Source organism: Tetrao urogallus, assembly GCF_951394365.1.
Source record: "Tetrao urogallus genome assembly, chromosome: 13".
In the NCBI taxonomy this organism is placed as follows: domain Eukaryota; kingdom Metazoa; phylum Chordata; class Aves; order Galliformes; family Phasianidae; genus Tetrao; species Tetrao urogallus.
The window spans coordinates 6,053,456-6,071,415 of NC_136826.1; the positions used below are offsets into that span (position 1 = coordinate 6,053,456).

The 17,960-nt window shown below is 40.4% G+C and overlaps 1 protein-coding gene across 2 annotated transcripts in view; it reads right to left on the reverse strand.

Moving 5' to 3' along the window:
• Positions 1 to 17,960, reverse strand: part of DCX (doublecortin) — a gene marked incomplete at its 3' end in the record, with an annotated part of 68,145 nt that overhangs the window by 42,691 nt on the left and 7,494 nt on the right. For both annotated transcript variants that reach the window (XM_079541881.1, XM_079541882.1), the window contains exon 2: positions 15,294 to 15,634. In XM_079541881.1, coding sequence (XP_079398007.1) covers positions 15,294 to 15,634 — 341 coding nt within the window. The remainder of the gene's footprint in view (positions 1 to 15,293; positions 15,635 to 17,960) is intronic.

The window sequence follows — 17,960 nt, forward strand, 5'->3', positions numbered from 1 at the left end:
CACTGTTGCATCCTTCTTTTCCGAGGTGGCAATTTAGGAACAGTGCTGGTCTTCCCATCTGCTGGTCTTCTCATCTGGTTAAGAAATACTCTTCATTCCTGAGAGATTAACACATATCTATGCAGACAAAGCTGAGTTCAAGGCACTACCTAGCCCCACTGTGGGCTCCACTTCAGCCTTTGTGATACTTCTCTGAGGTTACATAATAAATTCACCTTCGGGTTTATTCAGAGTGACACCACACGCACCGACACTTCTTTCAACTTGAGTAGTGCAAGCCCAGCACACCATGAGAGCTGCCAAGCTGTGAGGTATAACCTGGATTGCTGCAGAGGTCAGGAGAGAATTTTTTTCCTTCCACCCCTACAGACTCAGCTGTATCACCCAGGGAGCACTTCCATCTGAAGCAAGAAAAGATGGCCAGGGGCAAAATGAAGGACATGGCAGGCTAATGGTCTCATTTGGTGCAGCTAATCCCCCAGAATCCATCGACAATTTAGGAATATAATCCCCTCACTTTTATTAGAATGACATGCTTCAATCTTCTGTACAAATAGGAGAATACAGTTTCCCTACTGCCACAAACTTATACACGGTGATTTTTCTCAAAATAAGGTGTATCAAACTGCCTAGTAGGAATGCCCTTGCCCCTGTTCATTGTGAGGATTAAGGTGTGAAATTCCTATTAGGACAGGGGGATTAGGCTGCTGCATTTACATAACATTTGACACAGAGGATCGGTTCGTTGGTGTATGCAGGCTGATGCACAGCTAATAGCTGATGTTGCAGAGGAGGGGGAAAGCTCCCCCTTCACAAATAATGCACATTATCTTTTTGCGTTGTTCTGCTTGGAGAGGCAGGTCCAAAGAAACCCAGAGTATCTTCTCTAACACTTGCTTACAGCTCCCTGAATGGGAGGCAGTGAAACTGAATCCTCATTTTCACAATTGGATCAGAAGATTTCACAAAACTTTGCTTTTCCCTCAGCAGTTCTGTATGATGGACTTAGCAGTGTTAAGCAGGTACATTCCCACTTCAGTTCATATTACTCTATCTTCCTTGACTTTAGTCCTGGGAACAGAGCAGCCCAAACTCCCCAAAGGTAGCTTTATTTCTTTGAACCTCAGGGCTTTTGATCAGGGAAGAAAATGCATGAACCTATAGTGCTTTCTGCTCTTAGGAGTTTAAAGGCAGATCCTTTAGTTTATATAACTTCTTTATTCCCTCTGTTCAGTTTTACCACTGGACCGTAAATATTCAGTGTTAAAGTTTACTTGCCTAGCTACTGTATATTAATTTGCATAATTAGATTACCCCAAAGCATAAAATTAACAACTGATTGGAATCAGTTTTGATTTACACCCAAAATTACAAAAAAGTCTTGCAAAGTGGAGCTAAAAACAATCAGTAATTTAGGAATATATATATAGTGGTCCTTATTATAATAGTAGAAGTATGGTGAGACCAGCTTCAGCCATGGTGGGTTTCCTTACTTTTCCCCTCTAAGAGCTGAATACTGCTTCTCAAACACTACAGTGCGCCTCCACACAAGCTGACTTGCTGGAATTTCTTCACATGCCTAACTGCTCTGATGTATCTAAGCTGATGCCTCAGCTCTTGGTAGCACTCAGACCCATGTCTGGGAGGTCCTGCTACCCCAGAAGCACCAGCTGAGCAGTACTGATGTCCCCTTGTCACCACTCCCCCTGTACTTTCTTTTATCTACACAGACAGTCTTTTATCTAGGCCAAACAGTCTGGCCTAAGTAGAAAGCCATCAGGTTCCCCCAACATTTCTTCAGAGACCATAGTATATCTTAGTATGTCAATGAAACAGCTAACATATCAAATAACTTGGGATAATATCATCTGTGTAGGAGCAGAATTGAGAAACCACTGCTCATAATACCAAGGTCTTTTCCTGGGTCATTAAATCACAACACCGAACTCTAGGAGTTTTGTTTTTATCTTGCATGAAATCTGAGGGGCAGTACATCCTTCTGAGGTGGAAGAAAGTCATTAACAGCTGTTTCAGGGAGGTGACCCACACAGTGTACGATTTGTACAATGAATGGGCACTCACACATCAAATTAAGGAATGATTTGTAAATCCAATGCCCAATCTGACAACTTATTTTAAATACTGTCTGCTAAAACCTCATCAGAACCAGAAGTGTAAGTCGTGCCTTTTGACTTTATTTCTACATCTCTGTAATAACAGACCACTACTGGTGTACAATGCTGCTTTCCTGACTCAGGGAGTAAAAGAGGGATGTTAAAGAAGCCATAAATAGTATCTGCTGGTACTCCCATTTATATTATAAGTTGACTTTGATTCAGCTCCCTGCAATTAACAGGATCAAGAGAAAGACAAATAAAATTACCCCAGCTGTTTGTGGCCAACAGACCTGGCCTCCCAGCTGAGAGCTCTTTGTGCTGCTGAGCACGTCACCAAGCAACCAGCCCTTGCAGCTGCCAGACTGCAAAAAAGAAGTGAAAGCATGACTTACGGAAAGGAATCACATGTGAAGGGGATGAAGGTTGGGACTGAATCAATCTCTGCTTTGTCTCCTTGCCTAAATGCAGCATTAGATACAAAAAAAAGAGATCACTGTCAATGGGTTTCACCCGCTGAGGGGGCAGAACCTGGACACTTATTTTGTGTTAGAAGACAGACCTTTGGGTATGAAACCCAGGTATCCCATACATGATATCTGGATGCAACAAAAAGAAGAGATTGAATCTGTTACAGAGCTATTAACATTCTTCACCAGACTTAGCTGGTGGCCCAAAAACCAGCAGAAAGGTGGTCCACAAAACATCTGCCAAAATGACTACATTGTCCCAGTTGTAAGTCAAACCCACATGTAAGTCAAGTAGAAGTGAAAAAAGATTGTTTGATAATTGAAACAATATGGCAAAGAAAGCAAAGCAAACAGGCAAATCCCTGTGCATGCAGGCAGGGAAGAAATAAAATCGGAGAAAAAATTGCTAGATTGCTAGAGTAATGTTAGCTGTAAGCAATACATAGTGGATGTTCTTATCCAACCTGGGAAGTCTTTTGATGAAAGAAAAATAAATAAATAAAGGACTCGAGAAACCCTGACCTACATCATACCCCTACAGCTCTCTGCATTATGAATCAAAACTTACAGGTGAATCATCTTCTATTTTTCCTCAAAGAACAGCTAGGACACATGTGAAAACTTTTAGCCTCATTTTAACCCCCCCCCCCCCCCCCCCAACAGTTTAAATGAGGCAAAGCATACCCACCTGAAATTGCTAAATTAATTGCTTTAACCCAGGCCACAGCCTGCAGGTGACTCCAGGAGTAATGCCAGGAGCCCCAAGACCCACTCTTGCTGTTTGACTTTCTGAAGCACAATGCCTGTCACCTATGATAAAATATTTCCATATTTCCTGTAGCAACTGCCTTACTATCAAAAGTAAGAAAGTCTTTGGTGAGCTATGTTTATTAAAAAAAAAAAGAAAAAATGTTGATTTTCACCAGTATTAAATATTATGAGATGTGTACAGTAGTTTTTCATGTATCCACTTTTGGGCTCAACTTTACTTTTTGTTGTTTACTGCTCATTTTACACGAAGCTGAATGCTTCACAGATACAACTGGAAACAACCCAAATAACGAATGTTAGAATCAGATGGGACTGTTTGTTACCAGCATCTGCTTTCTGGGAGAAAAAGCATTCTGCAGAAACAGTGTAAGATGGAGTAATTCTGCACAGCTTGGCACTAAATCACTACCTGGTGCCAACAGCAGTGTAAAACCTTTATGGAGATGTTCGTGAGGTGGATAAAAATTCAAGGAAAAGCAGACATTTTGGAAACTGCTCTCCATTTTAAAACTGCAAGAAACAACAAGGATGTAAAGATCTCTGTTGCCATAGAGAGCTAAAAATAACATTCACCAACAGTCTCCATTGAGAGTCTTACACAAAATCCAGGCAGCCTTATGGCTTTCATTTTGTGGGACACATTTTGCAACTCTCCAACTAGGGTTGTCTAAAATGACAGAAATTCCCAGTATCATTTACTCTGAAAGTATTAAAATTCACTAGAAGCAAAAGGATGCCTCAATTTTTTGCTGGTATTAAGAGATGTAAGTTCTTGTTTCTAATCCATTATGAAGGGCTTTCAACTAGGCAAGAATAGCGTTCTTAGCTCCTAACGTTGGCTATCTACCCCGACTCTTTGATACACTTAATTTACATGTAATCCTGCAGTCTGCCAGCAGTTGATAAGGTTTCTGATACGTGCACATTTGAGGAAAAGAAATTTAGTCCTCTTCCTGTCTTTCCAGAAAGCTGAGCTCCATGATGGAAGGCCTCTCAGGTTTAAGGTTTCAAACAGATTCAAACAGATTTCTTCTCGGCTTGATACATTTCTTTCCCAAGTAATTCATTTTCTAGGTTTAAAATTATTAGAATGTTGAAGTCACTGCATTGCAGTTTTGCTTCTGCTTCCGTTATTAAAATACTTCAGACTTTTAAAATATTACAAGGTAGGGAACCAGGATGAAGGGCGTAATTTCTCTCCATTTCAATGATACTATTTTGGAGATAAATACAGTGTGAAAATTGGGCACATCAAAGAAATGGCTGAGTTAATAACTATACAAATCACATCTGAAGAATGAACTGAAGAATGTGTTAAAAGCAAAACTTCCACAAGCACTGTATTTTTGTGCCCCAAATGTAAAGAGTAGAATCCCTCCACGCAGTTTTTACAAAACCATTTCAAATGCTTCCTATCATGCAGATGTCACCTCTGTCTATAGAAAACAAGAGTATTCCCCATCTGTAAAGCTACACCTACAGCACCCCTCAGGCTCTTTACATAGCTAGACACCTCCAACCTCCAAAGTAAATTAATGTCCAGGGTGCCACATCATCCTGATAGCTCAGTCAGAGTCAGACTCCCAGACACAAAGAGGCACAAAACCATACATACCACAATGTAGAAACCATGGAGAGCAGTGTAAGCCTGGGTGATTTTGCACTGAACTCTCCACGGTACACGTTTTGACCATTTGTAACTTCACATTTCACCAGAATTCTGGTCTTACAAATACATTTACAAATGAGTTTCCAAGCATACGTGTAAGCTATTCCATCCTTCGTAGTGCAGATGGGAGTGCTGCAGAGGCCTACAGGTCAGCACAATCTCTGGAGAAATTATTTACTTATCTTCCAAGGCTCACTTGTGAATGTGGAGAGATGGAGAGTTAAAGTAGAAGGGTAAAAGGACTACTGCAACATTTAAAACTGTTCCTTTCTAAATTTTGTATGTATACCATATGTTCCAGCATGTTATTTTGTTCTGAATCTGTGCTGAGACATTTGTACTAGCTGCCTCATCAAGACCAACCCTCTCAGCTGAACAGATACATCTAATTTAAAAGCTAAGAACGAGAGTAATTTGTACCACTGTGCATTACTTTGCACTTATGATCTTCCATTATACTGCCTATTCATCTTGGTATCCCAGTATCAGCATGGCTGGGGGTTTTGCACGGTGGCTTGAAGAGCTCCGCCACACCCAGGGAGTGATGTACACACAGAGGCAGTGGCAGAAGCAGAGCTGTGGCCCCTGGTAGCTGTAGGCACAGAGCAGATGGGGAGGGCAGGAGAGCACAGGGAAGGAGCTCACAGTCCTGCTTCTCCCCTGCTGCCCAGCAGGTTCACTAGCTGCATAATTATTCCAGTGAAGCCAATAAAGCACGTGGTATTTGTTGTGTTCATTGCCCTCCAGATAACAGGGCTCAGACCTGGAATGATTGATCTCTCACGTACCTTCTGACTGAAGCAAAATCCCCTGAAAAAAATGCTTTTAATGAATGATGCATATTGTCTTCACCACTAGTTTTTGTTCATATAACTAGTTCCTCCCTTTGAGGAAGAAAAGAAAGAATTACTGGAGGAAGAAAAGAAAGAATTACTGAAAAACAGATTACAGCTTAGTAGTTGAAAAATCCTATGCATTTTTCAATCTATTTTCCAAGATAGAAAGTAATAGTAAAGCATTGTGAACCAACACACAAAAGTTTCCTGTGCATTTTAAAATACGTGGATAAATTTGAAACTGTTAATGAAAATGAGATTTGCATTTATCTCAAAGCATGATGTAGAAGTAATCAAATATATTTTCGAAGTAACATTAAAGACTCCAGCAAAATGCTCTTGGGTTTATTAAAGGAAAGGAAGAAAAAACAATAATTAACACAACTCAAGGATCATGTTTTCAGAGGAAAATAGTGGCTTTTTACTGTAAGAGGAGAATTTAGGTTACCAAACAGCAAGCTGAGCTGCAGAGCTATATCTGCAATATTTACTAAAACATACTTATACAGATAAGTACATGTGCATATACTCGCACACACCCTGTTTGCTTTAACAAGAAAGCTAGAATTGTGTCTTAATTCAGAAAAGAGTGACTGTATGTTCACAGGGGAGAGGGTGTGTCTTTTGTCTCGGAGCAGCAAATGCTCAGTTTATTAGCCTTGCTCACTTTTCCCTATTGAGTTTAAATTCAGAGCTAAGCAAATTTCCAGGAGCAGTCCTGCAATTCCAGCTCTCTGTGCTAATCGATTTGCTGCAGCCTGGGAAGCCCTGAGCACAAACTGGAACAGCCCTTAGCTTTCATGGCTTGCCTTTGCACTTCCCACATATGCAAGCCTACCTTAGCCAATTCTGACAATCTGGATGGATTGGGTCCAGCTTTTTTCTTCTAAACTCCTTTAGACATGCATTTATTACATTTCTGTGCCAGTATCTTTCATCACCCCTGGCAGACCTGGGGGTGGATGGAAGCTGTTACCCTCTGCACATAAGTAAAGGTATCACTTGTCCCACACAGACACGTTTGAATGACACCAGCATTATGTATAAAACACATGGCTGGAAGGCTTTGGACAACCTCTCCAGCTCAGTATGGGCCCTCTGCAACATGGATTCATTTCCTAATACTTCAGTTACATCAAGATGCACATACATATTGAAAATAAAAATCACTGGTTCCATTTCATGCAGTTTCGGGGATAAGAAAGAAAGGAGATACTGTTGTGTTGGATGAGAGCACTATCACACACTTTTATCAGCCTCAATTGTTTGGCTGCCTGCTTCTAGCCATATCTAGTGCAAGCTCTTCCTAAAGCAAAGCATGAGCTGTCGTAGCTCTACACTACTGAGAGAAAACAGCCATTTGATCAAAGGCCAAGAAGAGCTGTGAAGGGTATGGAAAGGAAGCACTGGAAGCAATTGATTCAGACAGACAAGAAGAGGTGGAATTTACTATGGTATGTGGAATACAGGACCATCCACAATCAGATTCTGAGATCTCTCATGCTGGGTAAGGTCAGGAGAATATTTCCTTGCTTGACGCACTAGAGCAGGTAGATAAACCTGAGCAAATGTACCTAATATGGTACCGTTCAGAGCATAAGAAATGAGGACTCAGGCTTACCAGAATAAACAAGACGTTCCCCCAGTACATAGGGGAAAAAAACTACATGTAATTTGTGTTTCTACTGTGTCATCAAAATAAGGCATCTACTGAATGCCAAGTGTTGAGGTAGATGTTTGCTCAGAATAAATTCCAGATACCTGGTCCCTGTCAGAGCAGGTGGGACTCCTATTCACAATTCTGAGATTTCTACTTGAGAAATAAAAGGAACCAGAAACTTCTGGCCTTTTCAGCCTGTCTCAGCTCCTGTTATTCAGCCTAATTTTCCCTTGCTCATTTTCAGCTTATTTATTCCTAGATAAACCCTCTGGCACTACAGTGAATAATCCTCTTCTCTCCTGGGATTCAGAGTGAAAAGGGAACATGTCACTCTCTATGACAGAAAGAACTGCTAAAATAAAGATGCTGGTGAGGATTGAATTTTTAACATCTCTCTTTTTCGGGGTGTGAATAGCACCAGGATTCAGTGATAGGGGTCATGTACTTCTAGGTCATCAGGTCAGATCTGACTGTGTCCTCCAATAATTTTGACAGCCTGCCATCTGTGATATAAGGAGCAGATGTTCACGCGAATCTTGGTCAATACATGTCTGCTAGCAAGGCTTATATTTCCAGAAGACCAACAGTTTTCAGCAAGCAGCACTACAGCCTGCTTCTGGACTTTGAGACTCACTTCTTTAAGAATACTATAGATGCATTAGACCTTTAGCCAGAGTTTTCAGAACAACAAAATGCCAAAAAACGGTGCCAGAGACCTGTTGGACAGCAAGTGTGAGCACAGCACCTTCTAGAACCAGAGGCTGAGCTAAAGCAATGACAAAATATCTGCCAAACCTTGCAAGATGACAAGCTTCTTCACTGCCTCCCTCTGCACATGGCCTTGGCAGTTTTTTGGAGACACCACCAACTGCAACCACACCAGCTTCAAAGCTCTTGTGGGAACAAATGTCATCAAGACTTAAGCTGCTGAGATCAAACTGCTTCTGCTTTAATAAATACAGGAATTAGGACTCAGAGGCTGCACACAGGGCAGCCTCTCAGAAAACAAAGTCACCTTCTCCCACCATTAAATTGCACACAACAGGGAAGGATAATGAAAACAAAAATATGTGAAACTGGAAAACTGACTAGAGTCTGTCCATAGACTGCAGCACTTCTGTCTGTCCTTGGAGGGGACATACTTAATTCAACACTTTATTTAACACTGCTCCAGAAGCAGCTTCCTCAGAGAGCTCCAGCCATGGACATCTAAGGCAAAATTTTGTTTATTCCCAGAGCCACCTCTGGCAAGGACTGATCCAAGGCCATATATGTCAGCTGGTATTTGTCAAAACCCTTGTGACACCGTGATCAGCCAAATCCCTGAAGCTGGACATTCTTCGGTCATTTATTTTTAAACAGGCCGCAATACAAATCAATTGATCAGCTATGAGGAAAAAAAAGAGCTAGAACATAACAGCTTTTATAGGTATTCAGTAAACGTGTTTGAGTCAGTAATTCTTTATGCTCACAAGGAGTGGAGGCACCATTCTCAGCTTGCTTGTTGGCAGAAGTTATCATAGCATCAGTACTACAGCTGTAGAGCATTTTTCACTACTGTCTGTGGTTGGCACAGTACTGAAGACACTAGCTAGGTACAGTTTCAGCAACAGTGTCTGATGGGCACACTCTGGGGAAGCCATTAGTATCCTAGACAGGCTCTTTTATCCCTGATTCTGCGGCCCATAGACCAATGTAAACAGAAATTAAGAAGCATAAGGTTTCTGAATAATACCTTAAAAATCTTCTGAATATTTCATCATTAGTACTTAGATATGCGTTCATGGAAGCCTGGCTTATTCACTCTAGCATATAATAAAATCCTTAAGGGATACCTGAGGCCAAATTGGTTTTGTCTGCGTTAGCGTCTAGTCGTTGCATGAATCAGGCAAAGCTGAATTTCTAGCTTAGACTAAGAGCTCCCTAAAGATAGGGAACCAGGCTGCCTTGTCTGGCCATGTAATGGCTTGGGTTCAGAAGTTCTTAAGCCCATACATTATTACTTACTCTTCTTTGCATGACATGCATTTGCTAGTCATGTCACACAAACAACCTGATTCAGAGCAGCCTGCAAATGCAGTGAGAAGGCATGAAGCACAGAATTAATCCTAGAACGAAGTGACCGGTGCTATGGGCAGAGCTGCCTGTGTTATTTCTCTGCTAGTCCTGAGCCAGACCTGTCCTGATATCAAAATGGGAGGTTTATGAAAGGCCTGCCAAGTCTCAGCAGCCAACAGGAAGCCCTAAAAAGGTCTGGGAAAAAGATGCAGAACAGATACAGTCTCATTGTTATGGCTTTAGGCAGCAGGGAGGGAAGACAGGATTCACCTCTCCCCATTAGTGCCAGCTTTCGCAGATCCTTTTGCAGGATGCATAGACTCATCTCCTATTCCTCCCTCCCATTAGTTTTGAAGGTAAATCTTCCCCAGTTTTTCACAAGTGAATTAAACTATTTTGTTCTGGAACCTTTCAGAATCCAAATGGGCAGTTACAAAGTCTCACAAGGACAAGGTATTTCACATTCTAGTCTCAGCATCACACATAACCTCAACTTCTTTGCATGTTCCAATATGCAAACCAATTTGTTTGCTTTGTAGCCTTGAACCTCATGCCTCAGGGCACAAACTAACTCACTCCAGGGCTCTAGGGGGATTTCTTTATTTTTACCCCTGATCTTTCAGCAATGCAGATGTTACTAGATACACCATGGGCTTATTCACCTTCTCGAGCATCAATTACAAATCACAGCAGTTGGAAGCATTTGCATATTTTGGTACAAACCTCATTCTGTGTCGTATTAATTAAAATTCATTAATACAATAATAGAACTACATTATCCTAGCAATAGAGTTTGGTCCATTGCTAGCAGTGGTACTTGAGTGGTGAAATTTTTACTGGTTTGTTTCCAAATCCCAGCTTAAAATCAGTACAACTCCAAAGTTTGTTTGGTCTCTCCAGTGCAACTTACGTGGATGCACCCAGGGTACATTTTCACTAGTAGCGAAGCACCAGATGCTGCTTTACCAACTACTTTGTTAGCTGTTACGTGAAAGAATCAACTTTAGCACGTTGTGAGCTTAGTCATCCTGCTTCTTTCTCCTTGCAGCTGCTGTCCTTCCTCAATGCAAATCATCTAAAATGAAATGGGAATTTCTCCTCTGAACAGGAAAGGTGGGCTGGTCTCCTGTGCATTTGCATCAGTTTTGCAATCAAATAAACTCCGCTCATCACCTGCCACAAGAAATCCTCATCAGTAAAAAGACTGCCAGAAGGGATCATTTTATTAAGACTAGAAATTAATTTGAGAGTATGTTCACAAGTACCATGACATATAAAAATATATAGCTCCATTTGGTGAGACAGCTAACACTCAGATGGAATAGAAGCACTTTGTCTAGGCTAGATAAAAGCAAATAAATAGTATATGCATGACCTCTCCCTGTGCTTGAAGATTTTAAAATCCAAAGCAGATCACTGTACGTTACTATGGCAAAAAAAGGCATTCAGTTGTCCTGATTGTTGACCAGAACATCTAGGGGGATTTGAGCCTACGAGCTCTCTCTCACCTGAGCAGTCTTTATTCAGTGATGCTAACTGATGGAAAGGGGCATTTAGTTGATTAAAACATGGCAATACATCTGCTAAAGAAAAGACAGAAAGAATTCCATACCATTGAAAAGCATCTTAATTATAAGATAGTACTGAACCTACTGCACACATTTTTGGCTCTTCTAGAGCTGCACACTCATCCAATAACAGTAATCCACATTAAAAAAAAAAAAAGAAAAAACAAAAACCCAGACTTGTTTCTTTTGTATAGACCACTTTGTATGTATTCTGAATTACTAAGACTGGAATGCAAGACAGCTTAGGATAAAAGAAGTTCAGTATGGACAAAAGACATTAACTCTTTCAGTTAATTTCTTAAAGTAGGAATAAATGCTAACAGACACCACCTGCAAAGCAAGATACAGAAGGCAGAAGGTGGGCACAGGGCTGTTAGCCATGAAATTGCTTCCTCTGTCCTAAACACCTATTTACTGTACAGCACAGTGAAAGCAGCTCAAGCACAAATGGCACAGTATGTCTATACAACACTTGCAAGGTCTACTTAGACTACTGCATTCAAAATATTTGAATGCAATTCATCCACTGTGTCAAATTCTGCTTTCTAATTCAGTTTAACTACATGAGGCAGGAACTGTCATCATGTATTTATAAAACAGTCGGTGCTCCCAGGAATCCAGACTTATTTGGGACACTGGATATAACTGTAACAGTTTAAAGAAAGAGAAAGAATCTCCCAATACAACTGCCTTACGACATGACCCACAGGTCACACCAAATTCAGTCTTGCACACACCCATGTATACATACACATTAATTACATTATCTCAGCAGAATTGGAGCTGCAGTCATGAAACAAAGTGCTGAATTTAATCTACTGTCTTAAGTTTTTGTTTAATGCACTGAGTTCTTTGGCAGATACTACATTCTATGTAGCTGTGAGAGTTGAAAACAAATCTGTATTGTGATTCTGTTATGACTCTTCTTTGGTCAATAGTTTGAAGCTCCTTCTGAATTCTAGGGTTTTTTTTTTTTTTTTTATAAGGCAGTGATATATTCCAAGGAGAGAAGCAGCAGACAGACTAGGCACAAAGCACTAAAAATGTATGCAAGAGCAAGTAAAGTAAGCTACTTAAACGCGAGATTCTAATTCCGCAATTTCAAAATGGTAGTAGTATTCAAAAGGGTAACAATGAGATGTAACAAGAAACAAACTTCCTTAAAAAAATCTAACCCACTGTTATTTTAAGTGCTACATTCATTCAAATGTACCTCATCCCATCCAGCTCTCAAATTAACTGCTTTCTCATTCCAAATGCAGGTCTGCAGTGCATAGAAATATAATTATTTACACACCAGTCTGTCACTGCCACTACTGTCTGTACTTCTGACGCATCTTGATTACTCTACTGATGAGCACCATGGAAATGCCTATAAATAAAATAATCAGCTCTCATTAAATTACAGTCCATGGAGCAGGGAAAGATGATTTTCCTTTGTACGTTCCTTTTGTAAATTTTATCATTTCACAGCAGAGAGTGTAATGTGCCTCTGATGACACTCAAAGAGATGGACTGTCAGGATTCTTGTCAGTATTTCAGCTTTGAGCAGCTTGCACATTTGTATGAATATTTTCTCCTGAAAATAAAGTACTATTCATGAGAATTAGGCATTCAAGAATCTTTTCTTCTAACGTCAGAATCAGACATGCAAAAACCTTTAATATCATATTGAAGGTCAGACTTTATGGAGCAGTATGTCACGAAACCCTAACAGCAAACACAGTGCTCAAAGCAGAAGCTTCTGGCTTTGGCTTGGAAAACTGCATTGTGAAAACACACATAGGTAGGAGATTTCAAATAAGCTTAGATTAAAATATAAGCATTCAAGGAAACTTCCCAGTAAGAACAAAGCATTGGTAAATCAGATTTGCTCCTCAGGGACCTCCAGCAATAATTGATGCCACAAATATCAAACATTGCATTACTGTCAAATTACAAAATCTCATTGCTCTCATTAACTGCAATACAAAATGTACATTTGCATGCAGTAAAACTGCTGGTGGTACCTAACACAATGTAATATCACATTCCATAAAACGGTAAATTATAAAGGTAGTAAAACAAGTTAAATGTGGTAACTTAAATTAGACTTTACTGAAATCAGATTTCTGTGGCAAAAACAATGATGAAATTTTCAGGTTGCCCCAATGAACAAAGCACAAAATGTAGGCACCACTCTCTATGGATCTCTGAGGCTGACTTGAGGAAAGCAAGGCTGCTTTCCTTCAAGGTTCTTGAATTCCTTTTGGATGTATAAGCATATGTTATGGCTGCTATGCATTTGCAGTCGAAATTGCTGAATTACATAGATCTTAGTGCTCCATCCTCAGCCATGTCTCCACGAAAGGCAGCCACTCCTGCACCAGACTGCACTCAGCCCCAGAGCAGCACTACTCTAGGTAATCTGTAACTTGAAAGCAAGCAGCATTTCCCAAATTTCTGCTTAACTAACAGAATTTCCCAAGGAGGTACAACCAACAGCCCATAAACATAGTCCAGCTTATGAGCTGATTCAGTCTTGCTTACCATCAGAGGCAGAGGGGAAAACACTGTTTATTCCTGCAAATAGTTTAAAAACAGAAAAGAAGATGGTATGCCAATGGGGCACGCGCCAAGAATTTCCATGCTTCATCCAAACCTGCATCTGATCTCCAAATTGTCGGCTATTCTCAAAAAATAGAGGCAATCTACTCATCTAAATTAAGATTCTCATCCTCACAACTGTGAGTGCAACAAGACAGCAGAAGGAGACAACTGGTTTTGGATCAGATCCATCTATTAAGCCTTTTTTAAAGCTGCTGTGATTCAAGATGCACGGTCCTGTGCCCACATGTGATCTTTCTCAGTGCAAAACTATCATTTGTCCTTCCTCTCCCTCTCCTCACAGCCACTTCCAGTGCTCCCAGTACATCACACATCCTGTATCACTACAACATGCTACTGTACAGTCTGCTTAGCTGGAAAATTGCCCACCCGTGTATGTCATATAAGCTGTATGACTTACATTGATACAAGAGCAGGGCTGAGGCAAGTGGAAAGAAAATCTTTGATGGGCAGTTGAGATTATACGTGACTACAAACAGCCACTAACTGTTGTACAGGATGCAAAGATATTAACATGTATGGGCCGGGACAAAGCAAGAGCTACATTCAGCTCACAGACACTGTATCTGGACTTGGACACTTAATGAACCAACGTTGGGTGCTGAAAGGATAAACATTTTCATTTGTAAAGGCTGCATGTTGGTTGGTTGGACTCACTGCTTAGTGTTGGCAAGGTATTTGAATAATTTTCTCTAAAGATAGGAGAGTTAATTTAAAGCAACAGCATAAAATCCTAGAAGAGCCAGTGTCCAACTTTAACAAAAGAGCTGGAGTAAGAAAAACAGATACAAAAATAAGATTATCTCTTAATTACAGCAGACTCACAACTATTAAATCAAGATCAGAATTTTCCTTGAAGAAGAATCTAGTTCTTCCCAGTCCCCAGAGCTATCCTCCACATTCTTTTAAAGGTTTTCATAGATATGGTAATATGAAATGCCTTATTGCTGTGTAGTTGCTAACAAGAGACAGATGTTTATTTCGGTTCTAGGAAAATGCAGACACGAAGCACATTATGACCACCACCTAAATATTTCTGCCCCTAGACCCATTCTGCACATTATCTATTCATGTATTTAGTCAAGAAGATGCAACAGTTCCATACTTCTCCTCCTCATTATTGAGAGCATACATGGATCTTAGCAAGGCCACGGTGGGAGGCAGGGCAAGTCAAGCAACACATTTTCACTCAGTGAATCCAAAGCCTGAGAGCTCTTGTAATTACTTCAGAGGCAAATCAACTGGTGGCCATAAGCTGAACTCCCCACGTTATTTATTTAGCTGGTCCAAAAGGCACACAATGCATTTTGGCGTGCAGGATGGAGCATCTGTTTCACTCAGATGGTTGGCTGCATTCTTCACTTGACATTGATATCAGTGAAAATTTAGTAACTTAACCACTGGCATGGGAAGTCTGACTTTAAGAGAACAGATGGCAGTGATCATCTCAGGTTAATTTTAGGCTTCAAAAATTGTTCTGAATCAGCAAAGCATCAAGATAAGAAAAAAAGAAAAAGGCAACATCTGTAAAATCTCCTACCTGCTTTCCATCCAGAGTATACAGCTTTTTGACCACTCCTGTCTCCAGCTTTATAGCTTCAGTGATATCAGTGAGAACTTGCTCAAACGAATGGGCCGTCTTCTTGTTCAAGAGCACACGGACTGCCTTCCGGGGCTTCACCCCACTACGGATGATGGTTACCAGCTTGGGACGCACAAAATCTTTGTTCTCCTTTGCCTGGGCGCTGTTGCTGCTGGCCAGAGACTGAGGTGCTTTCTGGTTGGCAGATGTCTTCACGTTGACAGACCAGTTGGGATTGACGTTCTTCGTGTATTCCACCTTCTTGAAGAAGTTGTCAGATGAGCATACGTAACTCTCTCCTTTCAAAAGAAACGAACACCAGTATAATACAGTTCTTACCCTAAGACTGATAAGAAACAGAAAGCACACGTTTTCCCCCATTAACTATGTAAAACATTCATCACGGTTTTCATCAGAACTTCAAAGACATCTTATTCTTAAAACATTGTGTGAGTTTTATATTTTATATTTATGTTTATTTAAAATATGATTTAGCATTTCCCCAGTGTAAGCAAGTCAGACAACTTACATCAGCAAACACACACTGTCAGTCACATAAACCTGGGATTAAATAAGGTTGAGATTTGTAAAGGTATTAGTTACCTGAAGATGCCTCTAAGCTGTCTAAAAGTTCATGAACATCTAATTCATTTAATCACCCAAATTATTTTGCAAATCTGTGAGCTTCTTCTCCATCTTTACGGACCTAGTTACTACTTCAGCCCATCATCCCCTTCCTAGAGGATATCAACATCCATCCTCAAAGTACCTGTTCTGTAAAGACTGAAGAATTATGAAAATCCAGTACTAAACAATCTTTGTCAAAAAGCATCTTTGATAAATCTAGCAGGCATAACAAATACACTTCACTTAGTGTCAGTGACTTATTAGTCAGATCTAATAGCAGCTAAGATAGAACACTATACCAAATATCACTGTTTGCTTCAAAATGGCTGGTACCAACCAAAAATATATTAAGTCCAAATATAGACATAGTAGAGAAGGGTGAAATGTTACATAATCCTAGTAGTAACTCATTGGAAAAAAAGAAAAAGAAATAAAGCCCTACCCTATCCCATCCAAAATTAGTTTCAAGCTTCATCTGTAATTTATAGGATTCTATCTACCTAAGGTTTTAAAATCACCTTAAAGAAGGATTTGTAGGAGCTTCTTTGGGGCCTGCAAGTCTGATGGATCCTAGAGGATTTATTACTAGAATGAGACTGTGAAGCAGTCTCCCTAAGGGAACGTAGCTGAGCTGTCTAGTCTGAAATGACTCAGGCTGCTGAGCATTTGAGGATGCACAGAAACAAAAACAAACAAACAAAAAAAAGACGAACAGTAAAACAGTGTTAGAGGAAAAAGCCTTTGCCCTTTGTCTCACCATTAGATAAAATTTTAATAGGAATTGAAGATATAAAATGGGTACCTGCAGGATCTTACAAAGTTTCTTTTTGAGCTTTGTTGGACTGATCCTACAGTTCTTTAGGTGTTGCGATAGTTAAATCTATATTTTAATATCAAGGCCATTTTGAATAAGAAAAAAAATCCTTCTTCAGATACAGAAGCGGTTGCATTTCCTTATCTGTTACCTCCTACAAACTGTATGGCCTGGATGTCTTTGAAGAGCCTGCCCCGCATCTGAATCTGGCTTTTCAATATGGAATCTTTCCAGATAGGATTTTACATCTACTTGGCAAAGGTGTAAATATGGATTTCCAAAGAGCCCACCGATTTCCACAGAAAAATGTATGATCCAAGCATGAAACATACACCTTGTACACAGTGCTCACACTGTTACCCTTCTGATGACTAAATGGCATTTTTTAGTGAATGCAGTGAGATGATCCTCACGGAACACATGGAGAGACCAACACCACACGCATAGAGGCCTTACTAAAGGCTTAAAACAAAGGAGTGCACACTGTTTATATCCTTGCCACCGTTGGTGTTTGAATTCACAAAAATCCATTGAAAAGCTGCAGAATGTTTGGCTGTTCAATTGTTTGGATTTCTTTTTGCCCTGACTTTGTATTTCACTTGCCAGAAAGCAGTGTGTGCTCTCAGCAGTTACATCCCCAGCAGCAGCTTTTGTCTCCTGAACTGCAGAGCACCGAAGTCATTTACCGCCAAGCAGCAGGTATTGTCCCTTCTGAAGTAATGACAGAAACACAGAAGGCAGAAATCTAACAAGTCTCAAGATGGATACTATTTATTAACTAGCGCGCTCCAGACTAACAGAACCCCAGCAGGAGGCTCTGTTGGTGTGAACAATCAATCTACAGCTGGAGTATGCGTGCTATCAGCAGAACTCCTTGATAAACTGCTCATATAGCACTCATAACTGAAGCTCCTTTAGTGCCTCACACTTCTTGAATTGGACTCAATAGAAGCAAAAACGTCCCACAAAGTTCCATACGTTATGAAGGATCCCCGCTGGAGTTACTGATTGTTTTCCAGAAACGCTGTGTTTGTTAAATCTTTCTGATTAATAAGTGATAAGCCATTGTTTATCTGCTTCAGCCAAGCAACATCTGGTGCAGAGGAGGCCCATGCTTCTCAGCACTTTCATAACTGAGTACGAAGCACAGCAATGAGTCTGAGATGCTCAAACGGGGAATTAGC